Source organism: Molothrus ater, chromosome 2 (genome assembly GCF_012460135.2).
Source record: "Molothrus ater isolate BHLD 08-10-18 breed brown headed cowbird chromosome 2, BPBGC_Mater_1.1, whole genome shotgun sequence".
Lineage (NCBI taxonomy): Eukaryota > Metazoa > Chordata > Aves > Passeriformes > Icteridae > Molothrus > Molothrus ater.
In genome coordinates, this window is record NC_050479.2 from 4,017,105 (window position 1) to 4,037,421 (window position 20,317).

At 49.5% G+C, this 20,317-nt stretch overlaps 1 protein-coding gene across 2 annotated transcripts in view; it reads right to left on the reverse strand.

The window, feature by feature from the left end:
• The window catches only part of DSCAM (DS cell adhesion molecule), a 471,096-nt gene that overhangs the window by 99,750 nt on the left and 351,029 nt on the right, over positions 1-20,317 (reverse strand). For both annotated transcript variants that reach the window (XM_036381451.2, XM_036381468.2), the window contains exons 13-15: positions 19,443-19,539; positions 17,963-18,091; positions 2,514-2,681 (exon numbers count right to left, since the gene is read on the reverse strand). In XM_036381451.2, the coding sequence (XP_036237344.1) occupies positions 2,514-2,681; positions 17,963-18,091; positions 19,443-19,539 (394 nt within the window). The remainder of the gene's footprint in view (positions 1-2,513; positions 2,682-17,962; positions 18,092-19,442; positions 19,540-20,317) is intronic.

Consider the following 20,317-nt stretch of genomic DNA (forward strand, 5'->3'; position numbering starts at 1 on the left):
AATACAAAGGAAGGGGAAGAGGAAAAAGTCCACTGGCAAAAACGAGATCTCTATGAATTTTTTGAAGTCTGACCTTGATTCTGTCCTGCTGTTGACAAAAATGAAAGCCACTCCTCTGGGGTACCTTATAATGTAGTGGAATTTGAGCCAAGCATTTGATCCTAAAAATGGGGTTTAAAATCTGCCCCTAAAAAACCTGACTTTTCCTCAAAAGACCCCAATTTATTTTTTTTCACAGACCTGAATAGTTAAGTGCTCCCAGCACACCATAGGGAAATGTTAAATAAGAAGTCATTTGTTTTACATACTTAATGTCATACAGAGTTTGTGGCAAGGACATAAAGAAAACCCAGATATCCCCATTTCCTCTATGGATTTCAGTATTAGGCAATGGCCATAATGCTTTTTTTCTCCTCTGACAGGCATTGCAGCAAGTGTGTACTGGCATCTATTTTCCAACACATGAGCTAATTGGGGTTGTATGGAAATAAAGATGTGGTCTGCAAGCTTTGAAGTTGTTCCATCCTTACCTATCTTTTTGCCACAGAGACCTTTTACAGGTTTCTTTTTAATAGAGATATTTCTTTGCAATATGTGATACAGAATCTGCCCCCCTTTCCAAGTTGCTTGGTTTTTATCTTGTATTTCTTGGACCTTTATTTTGCTCCCTGCTCATTAACTTGTCTCTCATCCCCTGCACCCATGCTGTTCCCACTGCCTGCTGTAAAAGCAGGGAACAGAAGTAAACAGCGATCAAAAAAAAAAAAATAAATTGATGTACCTACAGTTTGTGCATCCCCTGAAATAAAAACTCAGGAGAAAAACATCACAAACTCTGCCTAAGCCTGACCTCCTCCCTCCCAGTCCTTCCCTAGGTAGATCAGTGACTTTTGAATACAGTTCCACTCTGCTGGTCTTTTTCTACCAACGAACAGCTCCTCAAAAAGACAGCCACAAAAGGATCAATTATTCTGAAGCCTGGTTACAAAGAACTGAATAAAATGTGATGTTAAGGCTCCACCCTGCTCATGGGGAAGCTGGTTTTTTATTCCAAGGGCAGCTGCTGATCCTGACAACTTAATTACCAGTCAGGAAAAACTTGGCAAGTAAAAACCATTCCAAGCATGGGTGAATAAGAGAGCAGATCCAAGAGCCAGCCCTCTATTTTGCACAGGGAAGGATGGGCATTTTGGGGTTATAGATGACTCTGGCTGGAAGAATGCATAGTGTCTTTTCTCTAGTGATTTCACATTTTCTTTGCACAAAGGAAGAGAAAATTTCTGATCAAAAAATAAGTCTTTTTCAAAAAACTTATTCACTGCTAAATCTATTCACTGCATGCTTTTCTTCTGCTGGAATGATAAAAGAAATGCAACTTATGTTGTCTCCAGCTTATTCTGCTTTCCACTGTGAGCCCTTGTGTGCTGTTCCTACTCACAAAGTCCCTCAGAACCAAAACCATGTTGTCCTGTGGGCAAGGACTGTGTTTTTGCTGTAGGAAATTCCCAGAGAAATTAAGTGGGAATTACACAGTTGTGTTCATAGGAGGTGAACTAAAAATCAGTCTCTGGGTGGTCAAATCCAAGACCAACATAAATCTTGAAAGAGAAAGGGAATTTCCACTGCTGAGACACTGTCACCACACGTTGTCATCTCTAAATCCCCAAAGAAGCAAGCAGTGCTGACTTAGCATAAGGTAAAGGAAGGCAGAAATTCGCTGTACACGAGAGTGGCTCCAACCACCAAAGGGAAAATGCCCACACAGTACTCCTGGTGCTGATGCAGGAGAATAAAAGGTTAAAGTAAAAACAAAGATCAGACTTGATGACCTTGGAGGTCTTTTCCAACTTAAATGGTTCTGTGACTCTGTAATACAACAGAACAAAGATCAGGGGGATGACACTAACAAGTGACAGCCAAGAGACTTAAATAGAGACCAGAAAAATAAATGGTGGGAAGGTTGAGTGAGGTAATATTCATATGAAGGTTGGGTTGAGTGAGGGAATATTCAAATGAAGAGTTGATTCATGTGGATCAACATTCTCAAAAGGGATATTCATATGAAGGTTGGATTGAGTGAGGGAATATTCAAATGAAGAGTTGATTCATGTGGATCAACATTCTCAAAAGGGAGAAATTTAAATTAGTTACCTACATTAATATCTAAACATGTAAGGAAAGCCACAATACCCACGGGGGAGGCACCACCACTAAACCCAGGATGTTGCTGGTTGAGTTGCCTCACTGTAGATACAGGTATGTTATTCCTATGTTATTCCCAACACCACAAGCTGAAAATTTGGAGCACAATGTCTCCTTTGACCACTAGATGCCACTGAACAGCTTTAATTACAGCCCTGCACAATGAAGTTGCAAAACTCACGATGTTCCCTGGGAATAACTCAGTATTTTGATACAGCTGCAGCCGTATCAACAGCATTTCATGCAATGATTCCTGACATCAAAGAGAGATGATTCCCACAGGATTTAGAGGTTGCAAAGCCAGGTCATACCTGCTTCATCAGTGGTGATGGTGAGCTCGTTGCTGGCCTCGCTCTTGCCGATGCGGTTCTTGGCGTACATGCGGATGTTGTAGGTGGAGGACGGGTGCAGGTCGATGATGGTGGCTTGGTTTAGCTGAGGGGAAACATCTCTGGTTCTCTGGACAGAATCCCAAGAGTCTGTTTGATAAGAAATATCAATAGAAACAGACAAATAAATGGTGGTGTTAATGTGGGTAATACATTAAACTGTTTCATGCCACTGCTGCGTTAATCCAGAACACACATTTTGCTCCAAGCAAATCCAGTGATCCCTCCCCTTCCTTGACATTCCCAACATTGCCAGCAGCATTCCCAACTGCTCCAAGAGTGCTGCTGAGAACAATGGGATCTTAGCTCTGGGGTCATCAGCAAATCCACAGAAATAGCTCCTCTTAGATGAGGTGCTGAGAGCAGAAAAGATTCCCCAGTTTTTTAGGCATTGGAACGACTGCTCAAAAATGTGAGTTGCTGCCCCAAAGGGATCTTCACTCAGTGAGAATGTTGGTTGTGTTAAACAGAAAAAAAAAAAAGGGAGGGGAGTTAATAAACAGGAATAGCCCATGGGAGACCTCACTGCTCTCCACAGCTCCCTGACAGGAGGGTGCAGCCAGGTGGGGACTGGGCTGTTTTCCTCAGCAACAAATGACAGCATGAGGGAACACAGGCTCAGCCTGGGCCAGGGGATGGTCAGCTTGGATATCAGCAGGAATTTCTTCATGGAAAAGGTAGTTAAGCATTGGAAGCAGCTGCCCAAGGTAGTGGTAGAGCCCCCATCCCTGGAGGTATCCAAGAAAGGCCTGGGCATGGCACTCAGTGCTCTGGGCTGGGTGACAAGATGGGCATTGGGCACGGTTTGGACTTGATGTGCTGGGGGATCTTTTCTACCATCAGGGATTCTGTAATTCTCTGAAAGTTATCTCAGAAAAAAAAAAATCAGTCCTGGAGAAACACCCTGCAAAATAGAAATGCCAAGACCAAACTCCTGCCACAGCTACTCAGCACTGACCCTGGGGGAAACAGCCTGACTGAAACACAAAGTCAGCCAGAATTCACCCCTATGACACCAAACCTTAGCATCAAGTCCTAGGAAACATTCATCTAACTCAGGGCAAGCCTGAAATCTCCTTCCGAGAGCCTTTGGAGTTTTGTTAATTAATCCAAGTTCTACTCCCCTGTTGCTTACTTGTGTTCCATATATGGTATTTTCTCTAGAATGTTCCACTCCAAGACTATATATTGTTACCACTCCCATGTTTCTGGTTTTTGGAGCTTGTCCCTATGCTGTGTTGGGTTCCTGGGCTTTACTTTTCACATGGTTGTTTCACATACAACCCTGATTAGGAGGCAAATGAGACCATGGGAAGGCAACAGACAGATTTTATTCAACAACACAGATTTTATTTCTCAAGAATGTGAGAAAGGAGAGAGAAAGAAAGAGGAAACACCTGTCAGAGAGATAGAGAGAGACACAGAGGAGGAGATAATCAGCTGGAACTACATGAGCTGTAAGGTCCCTGCCAGCCCCAAGCGCTGTGTCGTGGAGGAGTTGTACAGACTCCAGAAGTGACTCCACAGCTGCTTTCTGCTGAGCAGGCCCTGGGCAGGGACAGGGGAGCAGAGGGGGCAAGGCTTCAGCCACAGGCTCAGCGGCAATATCCTTGTGCTGGATGTTCTGTGTGCAAACCGTTATGAGTAAAAAAAGGTCACCCTTTTTTTTTTAAAAGTTGCAGAATGAACAAGTTGGACCAGTTGCTGCCAGGGTGGAGTTCTAACTGTTTGTTATTGTAATCACTGGTGGTTTTCATTAACTACCTGTCCTTGAAGGTTAAGAATTCCTCCTTTGTCAGCACCACCCTGCCTGCTGCCAGGTGGATGACCCTTCTCTGACAGTGAAAGGAGGGGACATTGGAGGACATGCAAAATAACTTTGGAGCCAGCATGCCACCCCACCAAACTTACCAAAAGACCCCAAAAACAACGAGCCAACACGAAATTAAGAGATCAAAGTGATGTCTGGACGTGAGAAACAAAGTACAGAGTCTGCAGAGACACTGAGACCCTTTGTTGCCCCTCGCCCTAAGCAAAGACCTCAGCTGGAGCCAGGACCTGGGGACAGCAAACCCAAAGGTGGTAACACGGGGTACACCCCCACTGCTCTTGTGAGGACAGGACCCCCAGCTCTGCCCCTTAAGGGACAAAGCTGCACATTCCTCCTCCTCTGAGCCATTCCTGTGAGCGACAACGGCGAGACTGCGGACCCATCGAGCATCCCAAACTTGAGCTGATCACTTTTAATAAAGTCATTAAAAAGGAGAAGAGATCTCCTGCCCTGCTGCTCCCTGGTGGCAGCAGAGGCAGCGCCTGCCCTGCCCAGCGCCTCTCCTGCCCCACAGAGTCTCACAGAGGCTGAGCTGGCAGCTGCTGCCCCAACCAGAGCTGATGAGAAGGAAGAGCCCCCCGAGACTCTCGCTCTGGAGGAGGTAAAGGCAGCAGCTCCTCTCTTCAGGGAGGATCTGCCATCACCAGGGACACAGAGCTCATCCAGTGTCCCCTCCGACACCCGGACCAGTAGCCAGGCTTCACTGTGCCAGGATCAGAACATCACTGAGGAGATCCTGATCCAGGAACTGACAAACATCTACAAACTGATGGAGAAGCTGGAGGGAGAGTATGCCATCCAGCAACAGATGGGTGTACAAGAAACCCAGCGCAGCTCTCCCAGCCCCATTGGCTTGGAGGTGGCAACAGAGGCAGTGCCTGCCCTGCCTGGTGCCTCCTGTGTCACAGGCATTCCTACAAGAGTCTAAGCCAGCAGCTGCTGTACCCAGCTGGATGTGAGGAGAAGGAAGAGCTGCCCAAGCCTCTCACTCCTGAGGAGGGAAAGGCACAGCTCCTGACTGCTCACATGCTGCTCCTGTTGGGACAGCTTTTGGTCACTAATAGCTGGCCACTGGCACAGCTCTTGGGCTCTGGCAGCTAGTCCTTGTGACAGCTCCTTGTCACTGCTCTCTCTCACTTGGGACAATTCTGATTCTCTGCTGTCTTTCCATTGGGACGTGTGACAGCACACATCTTGTTCCCATGGTGAGAGTTCTTCATTCCTCTCACCTTTCCTCTGGAAAGCTCTGGGACACTGTCCCATCAAGAGATGGGGTAGTGCACATCACACAGTGAGGAGAGGTCTTGCTATCTCTCACCTTCCCTCTGATCTGGCTCTTGCATATCGTCCCGCTGGAAATCCTCTGAGACACTCACATCTCTCTGTAAGCACAGCTCATAGGACCTCTCGTCTGCTTCCCATCCCAACTCCTGCTGCTCACTCCCATCTATTTCCCATTGGGATATCTCTTGGGCTGTGACACATTATTCCCATTTGCACACCTCTTGGTATAGCTCACCATCTTCCTCCCACTGGTACAGCTCCTGGACTGTGACAGTTTCTCTCTGTTCATAGAGCTCTTCATGTGTCTCATTGCTCTACTGGGAAACCTCTCGAACTCGCACACATACCTGGCATTGGTACAGCTCTCGGCTCCTCCTGCCTCCCCAACAGGAAATTTCTTGGTCTGTCAGTACTTGCAGTTGGTTCCTGTCTCTCCCTGTCACGTCTTCCTGCTGGGAAAGCTCCTTGTCACTGTCACCATCCAACTGGGAAAACTTGCAATCCATGTCGGCAAAGGCCCCTCTCCTCCTCCTCAGTCTGTGACAGTGGCAGGACTGACCTGCTCACTGCCCCCGACCACTGCCTGCCGTGGGCTTCCAGCCAGCTGGGCAAGGGGCTGGGGACTGGGAGTTGGAGTTGCCTTTGTCCTCGTCGTTATCTTTTGCTATCGGCCTCGTCCTTGTCTGTCGCCATCATCGTTTATTGCTATTGGCATCCAGCGCAGACACAGGGAGCTGCTTCCTGCACAGAGAGCGGCTTTCCTGCGACTGGTCTCTGCACTCCTTACAGAGCTGGTGAACTCGGCTCCTGCTGGCTTTGTCCCAGCTGGGACATGAGGAGGGCACGGGAAGGACTCGAGTTTCTCGGCAAAGGCTCGAGTTTCTCATCCCCTTCCTCACACCCCTGCCGGTTCCCGGTGTTCTGGCGCTGCCACCCGGTGGCCATCGCTGGTACCGCACCAGCCCCTGCGCCCGGCCGGAACCCCCGCGGATCCCGGCAAAGATTTTGGGAACCCCCAACTCTGCGAAAGCATCGACGACCCGGGTGTGGCCCCCTCACACCAGAGCATAAGAAAGTGCAATTAAACAGTTCTGTTTAAAGTTTGTCCCTAAGACTGCCCTAATGACATAAAAAATTGAAAAGGATGGCGAGAGAGGCACAAATGAGGGCCCCAAATCCCCGTTCCTGTCTCCGGAGCTCTTTGCACAGCTCCGATGGGAAGGTCTGCAGGCTGCACAGGACTGCTTTCCATGAAGGGCCAGGTCTGAGTGCCACAGGTACATGTCTGTATAGACAGGTGATGTCTCTAAGTACCAAAACATCCTGAAACACCAAGTTCCTGATCACACAGGTATTCATAATCACACAATAAATACATCCAGAGCTGGTGATTCTACCACCTCCCTGGGAAGAGCATTCCAGTACTTTATTATTCTTTCAGTGAAAAATTTCTTCCTAATGTCCAACCTATCCCTTCCCTGACGTAGCTGGAGGCTGTGTCCTCTGGTTCTGTCAGTGCTGCCTGGTGGAAGAGACCGACCCCACCTGTCTGCAGCCTCTCTTCAGGAAGGTGTAGAGAGCAGTAAGGTCACCTCTAAGCCTTCTCTTCTCCAGGCTAAACAGCCCCAGCTCCTTCAAACATTCCTCACAAGGCTTGTGTTCCAAGCCCCTCACCAGCCTTGTTGCCTCCTCTGGATGTGCTCAAGCATCTCCACATCCTTCCTGAAGTGAGGGACCAGAACAGGGCACAGCACTCAAGGTACAGCCTCACCAGTGCCCAGTGCAGGGGAAGGATGACCTCCCTGCTCCTGCTGGCCACACAATTCCCAATGCAGGCCAGGATGCCATTGGCCTTCTTGGCCACCAAGGCTCACAGCCAGCTCATATTCAGCCGGCTGTCGACCAGCACCCCCAGGTCCCTTCTCGCCTGAACACTGTCCAGCCACACCGCCCCCAGCTTGTAACATTGTAGGGGATTTTTGTGGCCAACATGTAGAACTCAGCACTTAGACTTATTAAATGCTGAGAGTTTTTTGCAGACTGAGGAGTTCTTGCAAGACCACGGCAATATTCAGCCGATGCACAATCCAGCCTGCTTGTAGTAATGGACAATGGACACGTTCACAAACGCCGCAGTGCCTCTCTGAGTGTGTGCTCAGAGTCACCCCGGCTTGCTCTGGCACTGCAGGCAGTGCGGGACACTCTGCCATTCCTTGGGGGGGTCGGGAGAGTGGCTAAGGCTGTCACCTTTTACATGAGCCACTAGCACGACGTCAGTAGAAAAAGGAGAGGGGACTCCAGTTGGGGATAAAATCCAGGTTTATTCCAGAGCTCTGAAGTGATTCCTAACCCAGGCAGACCAGCCAGCTGAGACAACCCAGAATGAGGTCTGCAGGGTTTTATAAAGAGGGGCGGTAAACCAGGGAGGGGTTTGCCTGCCTGCCAATGGGGACACAGGAGGACGTGGGGATCAGGGAAATGGGCAGGTAGGGGACCAATAAGGGCCACCCGAGGGAGGGGCCCCGGTGCCTGAACCTATCACTCAATGCCCTCGGTAGAAGTTTCTAGAGGGATGGGATGGGCTGTCTAGTGAAGGACAGGACACCAGGGAGGGGTTAAGGGAAGGGTTCAGCCACTTTTGGGGAACAGGGGGAGGGGGTAGGGAGATTGACATTAAAAGGACAGGAGGAGGCAGCAGGGGCAGAACCATTCTAACAGGGGGGAACTGGGATAAACCAAAGTACAACTTAATGCAACTAAAACATATAATAACACAACACAACACACAAACAATGAATAATGGACATATTCAGAAATGGGGTCGATATATCCTTGAAAAAGATACAAGAAGAAGAGTCATCAGGACTCAGCAAGTTTGTCAGCAAGCTTGGGAAAGTGAGAAAAAAGTGAGCCATGGGTGGACCAGATGACCACAGCAAGATGCGTGAAAAATTTGGTGATCCAATCAGCATTCTATTTTAGACGTGTGAACAGCTAGGATTAACCAATCATGTATTAGCTAGAGACGTGTGGACAGTAGAGATTTCTTATAAATATAGTCTTTTTAGGGATAATAAATTTGGGCTTCACTGGATCATATTGGTTATGGTGTGATGTCCCTAAACCTCCGCACCCCGCATTTAAACTTCATGCTGTTGGACTCTGCCCATCCATCCACCAGATCTAAGTCTCTCTGCAGAGCCCTCCTTCCTTCCAAGAGATCAACACAAGCTCCCAGCTTAGTGTCATCTGCCAATTTACTAATGAAGGACTCCATGCCCTCATCCATGTCCTCTATGAAAATAACTAGAACTGGTCCCAGTACAGACCCCTGAGGGACACCACTGGTGACTGGCTGCCAGCTGGATGCAGCACCGTCCACCATCACTCCTTGGGCCATCCATCCAGCCATTCCTATGACTATTCTTGTTATATGTATTTTTAAATAATTCTTCTCCTCTCTGTCTTCTTAGTCTTCATCTTTGTGGTCTTCATCTGCTTTGTCATCGTCTTCATTGTCTTCATCTTCTTTGTCTTGGGGTGGATTATGCTGAGATTCCGTTCCAGGAGCCTCTGCTTTGTGCCCAAGAAATGGTTGCTGCACCTTCCAGGCCCGGGGCCGGGTGTGTGTGGGGCGGGGAAGGGGGGAGCTTTGGGTTCTTTGCCTGGCCATTTTCCAAGCCTCACTGCCCAGGCATTTGTGGCTCTGCACAATTCTGTTTTGCTGGGCTTGCTTGGCTTTGTTGGCCCATCCAAAAGCTTTTCCCTTCCCTGCCTTGGAGGAGCTGCAGCAGCAATCTTTCAGCCCCTCCAGCTGAACCCAAACAGCTGCTGCTCCCACACCAGAGCAGCGGCACCGGCGGCAGCGGGGCCGTCCCGTTGGGGAGCCAAGCTGGGCAGAGAAAGCACAGCCAGAGACTCCAGCCCAGCTGCTTCCTCTGGTGTGAAAAATGTGTATTATATGATGGGCTTTTCGCAAATATTAAAATGAGTATTATATGTGTTTTGTTAGAAAGTGATGCTGTATTAATCCTTTTAAGTAGTGTTTTAAATACAGTTTTGTGGCCACATTTGTCTTCACAGAGAAGAGCAAGGCACAACTTCCCAAGGATATTGTCTGGGAATCACAGCAAGGAACCTCAGAGAAAGAAGAAACAATCCCTATCTCATTTGCTGTGTCTGTGTTTGTGCCAAAGTAGAATGCAATATGGAGATTGTTTACCCAGTGATGGTGTTTTGTTTCCTTGGCTCATCAGGGCCAAGCATGTGTGTAGACTGTCGGTCAGCAGACATTCACAAGATTCTGTTCAGTGGAGTGGAGTGCTTGTGCAGTTTCAGTTTAGACGTAATGTAATATCGTATAATATATTATAGAATAATATAGTATAATACAGTAATTAATTAGCCTTCTGGTATCAATGGAGTCAGATGCATAATTTCTCCCAGACGTTGGGGTTGTCTGTGAATCCAATATGGTTTTAAGCTACAACATAATATTAAAATAGAAACTCTGCAATGTAAGATACTTTTCTAACTAGCTCAAGGGATAGATAAGATAATCAAGAAATTCTTCGCACAGAGATAACAACAAGACACCAAAATCTCAAGCTAAGAATTACTGCCTCCTTATCGAGAAGAACCAGACCTTGAGGGACCAAGATGAATGATTTACAAGATGAGGGGGGAAGTTGACAATAACCAGAAAACATGCTTTGAGAAGAATTTTTGAAAAACACTCTTTGTTTGAAAAGAATTTTAGAATCACGTATGAGGTATGAATATGCAACAGGGTATTGCTTTTAAGTGTTAAGCCTTTGTTAGCGACCCATGCTTTTTTGAGGAAAGCATCCGAACATTCATAATTCTTGGTTTTTTATTATCCTTTATTGTCCTAACTCTGATTGTCCTAATTCCTATTGCTCTAATTTGTATTACTATTTTTTATAACTATTTTATTACTATTAATAACAGAAAACCTTTTAAACGGTTTTCACATCTGCCGTAGAGAGGAACTCAATGCCAGAGAGACAGTAGTGTTTTTTTCCTCATCTCCTTCATCTTCTGTCTTCTTTTTTCTTGTAAATCTTCTTCCTTGTCTGTTTTACTCCTCTGGCTGCGGCCTCATGCAGGGACAGCGGAACAGCCCCGGCAGTGCCCGCCTGAAGAGGGAGGGACGTTGCCTGAGAGGAGCTGGCTGCCCGTGGTGGGCCTGGTCACCCAGCCAGGGGGGCCAGGGGCTGGGGGGGCTGTGCGGGGCAGGCACCCAGCTCTCCCTCCCTGCCTCTGGCTTCTTGGAGGGAAGAGAAGCCACACGTCCCACAGGGGCTTGGCGTTTCAGGGGCATGAGCAAGGCACGGAGCGGCCCTGGGCTGTGCGGCTCCGGTGCCTCCTGCTCAACCCAGGCCTCACGAGGGATGGGCACTGCTGCAAAAACTCTCCACTTTTGTTCTCTGTCTTCTTCTGGGAGCAGCTCTAGGATGCTCACCTCATCCCACTCTTCTTGCTCCTCTGGGAAGAAGGAGGGCTTAGTCCAGACGCCATGCTCACTCTCTTCACAGTCTTCACAGTTCTCCGGCATGAGCTCCTCACAGCTGTCATCTTCTGAACTGGAGAGTCCTGAGGGTCTGCTGCCATTCCCTCTCGACATTTCTTGGCCAATGCAGGCTTCCCTTTGGGAAGGGTCTTGGCCAATGGATTCTCCTCCGTCAGAATGTTCTGACCAGCTGCTGACATCTCCTCCAATCAGTCCTTGCCCCACGTACTCTTCCCAGTCTGAGAGGTTTTGGGAGCCACTGACTTCCCCCTGGGACAGTTCTTGCTCAGGGAAGTATTTTTCCCAGTCAGAGTGCTCATGGGGACTTGTGTCTTCTCCCTGGGACACATCTTCCTCTGTGTGCTCTTCCCAGTCAGAGAGCTCTTCCTGGGACAGCTCCTGCTCAGGGCACTCTTCCCCCTGGGACACTTCTTGGGAGTCACTCATTTCTCCATGGGACACCTCTACCTCTTCCTTATTTTCCCACTGGGAAAGCTCTGGCTCGATGTCATCTTCCCACTCTTTGTCCTCCCCAGCCAAGGTGCCCTCCTGGCTCTCTTGCACTGCCCACACTGCTGCTGATGCTGTCCCCTCCTGCTGCTGCTGCTTGCTGGGGGCCTGGGCTCTCAGCTGAGCAGGCCAAGGGCTGGGGGGGCTGTGTGGGGCAGGCACTGGCCCTTGGCTGCACGGCTCCTGTGCCAGGCACTCAACAGAAGCCTCACAAGGGGCAAGCTCTGGGATCCCCTCTGCCAAAGAAATCCTCCCTGTGTGTCCTGTGACAGACACCTGGGACAGCTCTGGATCTCTCACCAGGAAAGGCTCCAGTTCATCCAAGAATTGCCACCATTTCATTTCCTCATCGCAGTCATGCATCCTCTCCCCCACTGCCTGCGCTGACCCCACTGCTGCCTCCTCCTGCTGCTCCCTGGGGGCCTGGAAGCCCAGCTGGCCAGGCCAGGGGCTGGGGGGGCTGTGCAGGGCAGGCACTGAGCTCTCTTCCCTTTTGGCTGTGACTACTGATTCTACTTCTACAGCCAACCACTGCTGAAGGGCATAGACTTCTTTCTGCTGCTGCTTCAGTGCCTGGATCTCCTGCAGCACCTGGCTCAGGACCTCCCTGTTGATGTTCTGGTCCGTGGGACTCTGTGGGGCAGGAGAGGTGCTTTGCAGGGCAGACACTGAGCTCTCTTCCCTTTTGGCTGTGGCTACTGATTCTTTTACAGCCAACCCCTGTTGAAGGTCAGCCATCTGCTGCTTCAGTGCCTGGACCTCCTGCAGCACCTGGCTCAGGATCTCCCTGTTGATGTTCTGGTCCATGGGACTCTGTGGGGCAGGAGAGGTGCTGGGCGCTGCCTCTGCTGCCACTGCTGTGCCCACGGGGCTGGGAGAGCTGGGCTGTGTTTCTTCTAGAGCCATCTGTTGTTGTAGGGCATACTCTCCATCCAGCTTCTGCCTCAGTATGAAGAACACCATCAGTCCCTGGAACAGGATCTCGTCAGTGATGTTCTGATCCTGGCATAGGGAAGCCTGGCTGCTGGTCAGGGTGTCAGAGGGGACACCGGGTGGGGTCTGTGTCCCTGGTGATGACAGCTCCTCACCTGAAGAGAGGAGGAGTTGCTGCCTTTACCTCCTCAGGAGTGAGAGGCTTGGGCAGCTCTTCCTTTTCATCTGCTCCATCTGGGGAAGCAGCTGCTGGCTCAGCCTCCATGGGACTCTGTGGGGCAGGAGAGGTGCTGGGCAGGGCAGGCACTGCCTCTGCTGCCACTGGTGTGCCCTCGGGGCTAGGAGAGCTGGGCTGGGTTTCTTCTACATCCAGCTGTTGTTGAAGGGCATACTCTTCCTCCAGCTTCTCCATCAATTCGTAGATGTCTGTCAGTCCCTGGATCAGGATCTCCTTGGTGATCTCATCCTGGCACAGTGAAGCCTGGCTACTGGTCCGAGTGTCAGAGGGGACACTGGGTGAGCTCTGTGTCCCTGGTGTGGCAGTTCCGCAATGAAAAGAGATGTAGCTGCTCCCTTTCCCTCCTCAGGAGTGAGAGGCTTGGGCAGCTTTTGCTTCTCCTCACATCCATCGGGTACAACAGCTGCTGGCTTAGACTCTGTAGGAATGCCTGTGACACAGGAGGCACCAGGCAGGGCAGGCACTGCCTCTGTTGCCACCTCCAAGCCAATGGGGCTGGGAGAGCTGCGCTGGGTTTCTTGTACACCCATCTGTTGCTGGAGGGCATACTCTCCCTCCAGCTTCTCCATCAGTTTGTAGATGTTTGTCAGTTCCTGGATCAGGATCTCCTCAGTGATGTTCTGATCCTGGCACAGTGAAGCCTGGCTACTGGTCCGGGTGTCGGAGGGGACACTGGATGAGCTCTGTGTCCCTGGTGATGGCAGATCCTCCCTGAAGAGAGGAGCTGCTGCCTTTACCTCCTCCAGAGCGAGAGTCTTGGGGGGCTCTTCCTTCTCATCAGCTCTGGTTGGGGCAGCAGCTGCCAGCTCAGCCTCTGTGAGACTCTGTGGGGCAGGAGAGGCGCTGGGCAGGGCAGGCGCTGCCTCTGCTGCCAGCGCTGTGCCCACGGGGCTGGGAGAGCTGGGTTCTACATGGCGACAGGGCTGGGGCTCCTTCTCACTCAATGGTCGCAAGGCTCTGTCCCAGATCTTGGAGCTGATGTCCTTTCTCCATTGGCAAAGCTCCTGACTGCTCACATGCTGCTCCTGTTGGGACAGCTTTTGGTCACTAATAGCTGGCCACTGGCACAGCTCTTGGGCTCTGGCAGCTAGTCCTTGTGACAGCTCCTTGTCACTGCTCTCTCTCACTTGGGACAATTCTGATTCTCTGCTGTCTTTCCATTGGGACGTGTGGAGCACACATCTTGTTCCCATGGTGAGAGTTCTTCATTCCTCTCACCTTTCCTCTGGGAAAGCTCTGGGACACTGTCCCATCAAGAGATGGGGTAGTGCACATCACACAGTGAGAGGTCTTGCTATCTCTCACCTTCCCTCTGATCTGGCTCTTGCATATCGTCCCGCTGGAAATCCTCTGAGACACTCACATCTCTCTGTAAGCACAGCTCATGGGACCTCTCGTCTTCTTCCCATCCCAACTCCTGCTGCTCACTCCCATCTATTTCCCATTGGGATATCTCTTGGGCTGTGACACATTATTCCCATTTGCACACCTTTTGTACAGCTCCTGGACTGTGACAGTTTCTCTCTGTTCATAGAGCTCTTCATGTGTCTCATTGCTCTACTGGGAAACCTCTCGAACTCGCACACATACCTGGCATTGGTACAGCTCTCGGCTCCTCCTGCCTCCCCGACAGGAAACTTCTCGGTCTGTCAGTACTTGCTGTCGGGCCCTCTGTGTCACTGTCACCTCTTCCCGTTGAGAAAGCTCCTTGTCACCATCCAACCGGGAAAACTTGCAGTCCATGTCGGCAAAGGCCCCTCTCCTCCTCCTCAGTCTGTGACAGTGGCAGGACTGACCTGCTCACTGCCCCTGGCCACTGCCTGCCGTGGGCTTCCAGCCAGCTGGGCAAGGGGCTGGGGACTGGGATTTGGAGTTGCCTTTGTCCTCGTCGTTATCTTTTGCTATCGGCCTCGTCCTTGTCTATTGCTATCAGCCTCTATCGCTATTGGCGTACAGCGCAGACAGACACGAGGACCTGTTTCCTACACAGAGAGCGGCTCTCCTGCAACTGGGCACCGCAGGAGACCTTAGACACCCTCAGCCAGGGCTGGGCTCCCTGATGTCACAAGGATCTCTGGCTACCACCACCACGTCCCACATCACAAAGGGCCCCGACACCGTGGGCCACCCCAGCAGCCCAGCATCAGTGGAGCAGCCAGGAACTGGCTGGGAGCAGCCCCGCACTTGAGGCCTTTGGCCCCTGCTGTGCCCAGAGCCCTGAGAGGCTTTGGCCACGCTGCCACAGGACAGCCCCAGCCCCACAGTGCAGAGCCCTGGCTTTGCCGGCTGCGCTGCCCAGGGCACCAGGAATTGGCCGCACGGACGGGCCGGGCACTCGTGGGCAGCGGCTCCAGGAGCTGCGGGAGCCCGGGGAGCAGGGGTGTCCCTCAGGGCTCTGCCGGGCACCGGGGCTCAGCCCTGCCTTCAGCCGCGACAGCCGAAGGCACCGAGCGCGGCCTCGGCGCCTTTGCCGGGCACGGGAAGCCGAGCGGGGCAGGGGCAGCGCGCGAGGCCGGGGCCATGCACAGGCACCCGGCCGGGCTGCAGAAGCGGCACCACGAGAGCCTCCTGCGCTGCCACAAGGCTGGGCCCGGCTGCTGCAGCTGCCTCGGGCCGGTGCCTGAGGCCCCGACTCCTGCAGCTCTGCCCTGGCCTCTGCGGCGCCACGGGCACAGAGGCCGGGCCGGGGCTCGCTCCCTGCTGCCCGCAGGGCGCTGCCGAGGGCTCTCCGCCCGCCGGGGCCGGGGCCGGGGCCGGGGCCGGGGCCGGGGCCGGGGCCGGGGCCGGGGCCGGGGCCGGGCGCCGATGGAGCGGCGCCGCCATTGCTGCCGCCCCGGTGAACTCGGCTCCTGCTGGCTTTGTCCCAGCTGGGACATGAGGAGGGCACGGGAAGGACTCGAGTTTCTCATCCCCTTCCTCACACCCCTGCCGGTTCCCGGTGTTCTGGCGCTGCCACCCGGTGGCCATCGCTGGTACCGCACCAGCCCCGCGCCCGGCCGGAACCCCCGCGGATCCCGGCAAAGATTTTGGGAACCCCCAACTCTGCGAAAGCATCGGGGACCCGGGTGTGGCCCCCTCACACCAGAGCATAAGAAAGTGCAATTAAACAGAGCTGTTTAAAGTTTGTCCCTAAGACTGCCCTAATGACATAAAAAATTGAAAAGGATGGCGAGAGAGGCACAAATGAGGGCCCCAAATCCCCGTTCCTGTCTCCGGAGCTCTTTGCACAGCTCCGATGGGAAGGTCTGCAGGCTGCACAGGACTGCTTTCCACGAAGGGCCAGGTCTGAGTGCCACAGGTACATGTCTGTATAGACAGGTGATGTCTCTAAGTACCAAAACATCCTGAAACACCAAGTTCCTGGTATTCATAGTGCTCCGGGATGGCAGATGGACCTAGAGGACAGGCAACTCCATGCTCCTTCCATGGAGTAACTAATTCCATTGGGGTAATTAGTGTATCTTTTGTGTCTGATGGGGTAGACATCAGCAGTGCTGAGATAACTTTGGACTTGATGATCTTAAAGGTCTTTTCCAACCTAATTTATATGATTTTATGATGGGATATGTGAGGGCTGTATAAATACAGCCCATGCATTCTTTGTGGTAACCTGTCCCTTCTCTGAAACAGAAAAGTTTTCCTGCTTGAGAAGCCTCGATTTTGCATCTGATCTAAATTCATTCCTGAGTTCTCTGGAAAGGCAGCAGAGGTGGAAAATTCCCACAAAACACAATTGTGCAGTTTACAGCTTCAATTTGGTCTTGGTAGAGTGTTCCTTGAATAGATAATCTAAATTTGGTTCTGCCCCTTTGATGCCTGGAAACTGAGAAGTTTTCTTAATTCTTCCTCTTAGTTCTAAATTGCCCCCAACTACCCCATGTAAGTTCTCCATTAATGAACTTTGGTGATTCAATTAATGACAAAATTCATATGCAAGAATGTTCAAAGACCTGATCTGAGTTTCTCCAAACATTCAGCCTCAGACTTTAAAAACTGACATTTCTGTTGTTTGCAGTAAGAAGAAGATAATCTGCTCTTGTTAGGACATGACCTCCAGGATTTTTCCTCAGATACAGACAAATATTTTCTTTGACACCAATTCTGCTGCCCACTTCTTTTCCTTTTTTTAATTTTTTAACCTTTATCAATATATTGAGTCCTGATATTTCCATTCAACCTGATGATGCTTTTGCTGTCTTGCTCTTGATTTATCATTCCATATTAGAGAGAAATCATTTTTCAATGCAAGTTCATGATGACCCCCACTTAATCTTTGGCTGCATTCTGCATTATCACTTGAAAACATCAAATTAAATCTAACAAGAATTTTTTAGAGCTCTGAAATCCCTTCTTGTCACTGCATCAATAGAATGGAAGCACCTCAGTCATCCTAAATGGGGTTGTGCTGAGTTACACCGTTCTTAAATATTTATTCTTGTATTTGAGAAATACAAGAGATGTTTTAGTGTGAGAAAGGAGTCGATCAGGCAAGAATGACTTTCAAAAGCTTTTCTGGAGCGGGTGGGTGGTTGGAAAGAAAGGAAAACAATCAAAAAGAAAAGAGAGCCCAGAAACTTTTAGGTGTGCATATCCCTTGAAGGCATCCTTGCCCAATGCACATCTCCAAACCTGCAATCCCTGACTTCAGCCTCAGTGGAGAATTTCCACTCCTCATCTTTCAGATACATTACCAATCTCTCCTGTACATTATTGATTTCATTTACAAAACCAGGGATAAAATGATGACTGATGATTCAACACTCTTGAAAACATTTTTTCTACTAATGAAAACATTACAAAATTTTTGCCTCAGTAAATATAGCATGAAGTGGTACAAGGGAAAAGTAGCAATTGCTAAATTTACCGTCTTTACCACAAAACAAACAAAAAGGACGACAAACGAAGATAAATCTTCCCGTGGAAGATAAAACAAACCACAACAAAAAAATTCCATCAGGCAGTTTCAATTCATGAATTACCTTTTGCAGCAGAGACTTGGTGGGGAATGAGCAGCAAGGGGAATGACTGAGATTGTTCCCTACCTGACTTGTTCTTGCACTCGATGTCGTAGCCGGTGATGGGGCTGTTGCCATCGAAGCCCATGGTCCACCTGAGCGCGATGCTCCGAGCTCTCACCTCCCGGATCTCTATCTCAGGGGGGTCGGGGGGCTCTGGGCAAACACACACACACACAGCTCTGCTCAGAACACACCCCATCCTCTTAGCAAGGGCACAGCACCCAGCGTGGCACTGCCTCAGCCTTCCTGGCATTTCTCTGGGCACTCACAGGGACCCTGATCCTGTTAATCACCTGCTGGAAGTATCAGCACTTTTCAGCTCAGTGTCACTGGTGTAATCTTGAATACTGGCTCCTCTTTAACCTTCTTGGTTGCATTTCCTAAAGTCACTCCAGCTTGGACTTTCATCCCAGGAAAGATATTTTACCTTGAACACCACATTTCCCTGATACTACTATCAGTGATTTTACTCAAAAATTGTAGAAATATGATTGTAGAAATGAGTACTAAACTCAAAAGTGCTAGATTTGGTGGAGAGAGAAAGTAAAATTTCTTTCTCTTTGAGTGTGTTTAAAAGCCTTACTTCAATAACAGAATAATTCGATTAAATCCCTCTGAAAGCTCTTTCTGCCTATTTATGTTGTAAATACCCAGCACCTAGACCCATTCTAATGTCCCTTTAAATTGCCATGGCAGCTTAGATGAGCAGTGCTGGAACTGGGAACCTGTCCCCAAACTCCACCTGAATTTTTCAACAGGGCTGCCTTAGGCATCCTCTGGAATCTGCTGCTACTTGGAATCAAGGGCAGGGAGAGAGAAATCTGCAAGTTGTGGGAATTTGTTGTGAGCAGGCTCAGAGGCACAGGAGGAACCAGCACCACATGGAGCAGTGGCCAGTGGCTGAGTCCTGCCTGTGCCCTGCATCTCAAATACTGTCACCTCTCCAGGACTTGCTGTTTCTGCCATGTGGGAGGGGAAGCCCAGCCCCAGGCAACACAAATTCCTAGAATTTGGATTGTGCGAACTGCTCACAATTTATTTTGATTGATTAAATTTGAAATATTTTGCTTCAAGTTCCACAATAAGTTTAACATTTCTCTAGAGATGAAGTGAGATCACTTTTGCTTTATTTCAGACCTGGGTTTGAAGCACATTTGTTCTTTAAGATCAAATGCAATCTGCTCTCCCTCAGTCCTCCATGTCCACAGTCCTTACTGAGGATATTAGTTTTAAGTATCTTTGGCAATTGTCAACTACTATATTTAAGAAAAAAAATTCTAATTAATTTGCATAGATCTAGAAGTACTCAAGCTTATCTTTTATTTTGATATAAACTGTGATGCTGGAAAATGAAAGACTGAGAACCTTAATGCAACTCCACATTTCTTTGAGAATAAGGAACACATTTAATTAAGAATCAGAACCTCCCTCCCCCCAGCAGATTTCTACCCTTCCTGTCCTACAACAGCTGTGGGGTGTTTCCCTTGTGTTGCCCTCTCCCTACCTTGCACAGTGAGCTGAATTATTCCACGATCCTCCCCATAAGAATTGATGGCATGGCAGGAAAAGAAGCCAGAATCTTCACGCACAGTTGGCAGAATCTGTAGGAGGTTGGAAAAGAGGTGATGGATTGAACAGCACACAGAGAAAATAAACCAACAGCTTGTCTGTGAGGCACAAGAAAAATCACTCAGACTGCTCTACTTGACAGCAATAAATAGATATGGCAGGTTACACACATACAATTGCATAGGAAAGCTTCCAAAATACTGAGATTATCAAAGCCAGCAGCACCTGGGCTGAGGACACAGGCTACCAGCTCAACACGTGTAGTCAGGAGCTGGAGCTCCACCTATTCCTGCAGCTTCTCCTTAGGAGCCTTGTTTCCAGTTCCTCACAAGTTTGCCAAGCATTTAACTGTTGGCTGAAATTTGCCCTACAAAATGGTGCCTCCTGCTGCCTCCAATTTTTCTGGCTATTTCTGAAAATAACTCAAGTGGCTGAAGTCTGTGTGGGGGAAATAAAGGTACAAACACTGGTGGTGAACCCTGTAGTGTTTAGCATGGTGCGTCATAGTAAAGTTTTGTGTGGTCTTTCTTTTCAATTTGTTGTTTAGCAGCAAGGAAATTTATATATAATATTTACAAACATGATCATAATGATATTTTTCTACAGGACCACTGCTTCATTCAAGCTATAAGAAAGAAAGAATTTTTTTTTAAATGAGCAGATATTTGAAATACCATTTCCTTCTCATTGTTCAGTGTGCTGCTCTGCAATTATTTACTGTGCCTTGTTCAAACTGTGCCCTGAAAACAGACATTCATTTTCTCACAGCATTTTCCTCTGAATTCACCCATTGCAGAAACAGGAGTGAAT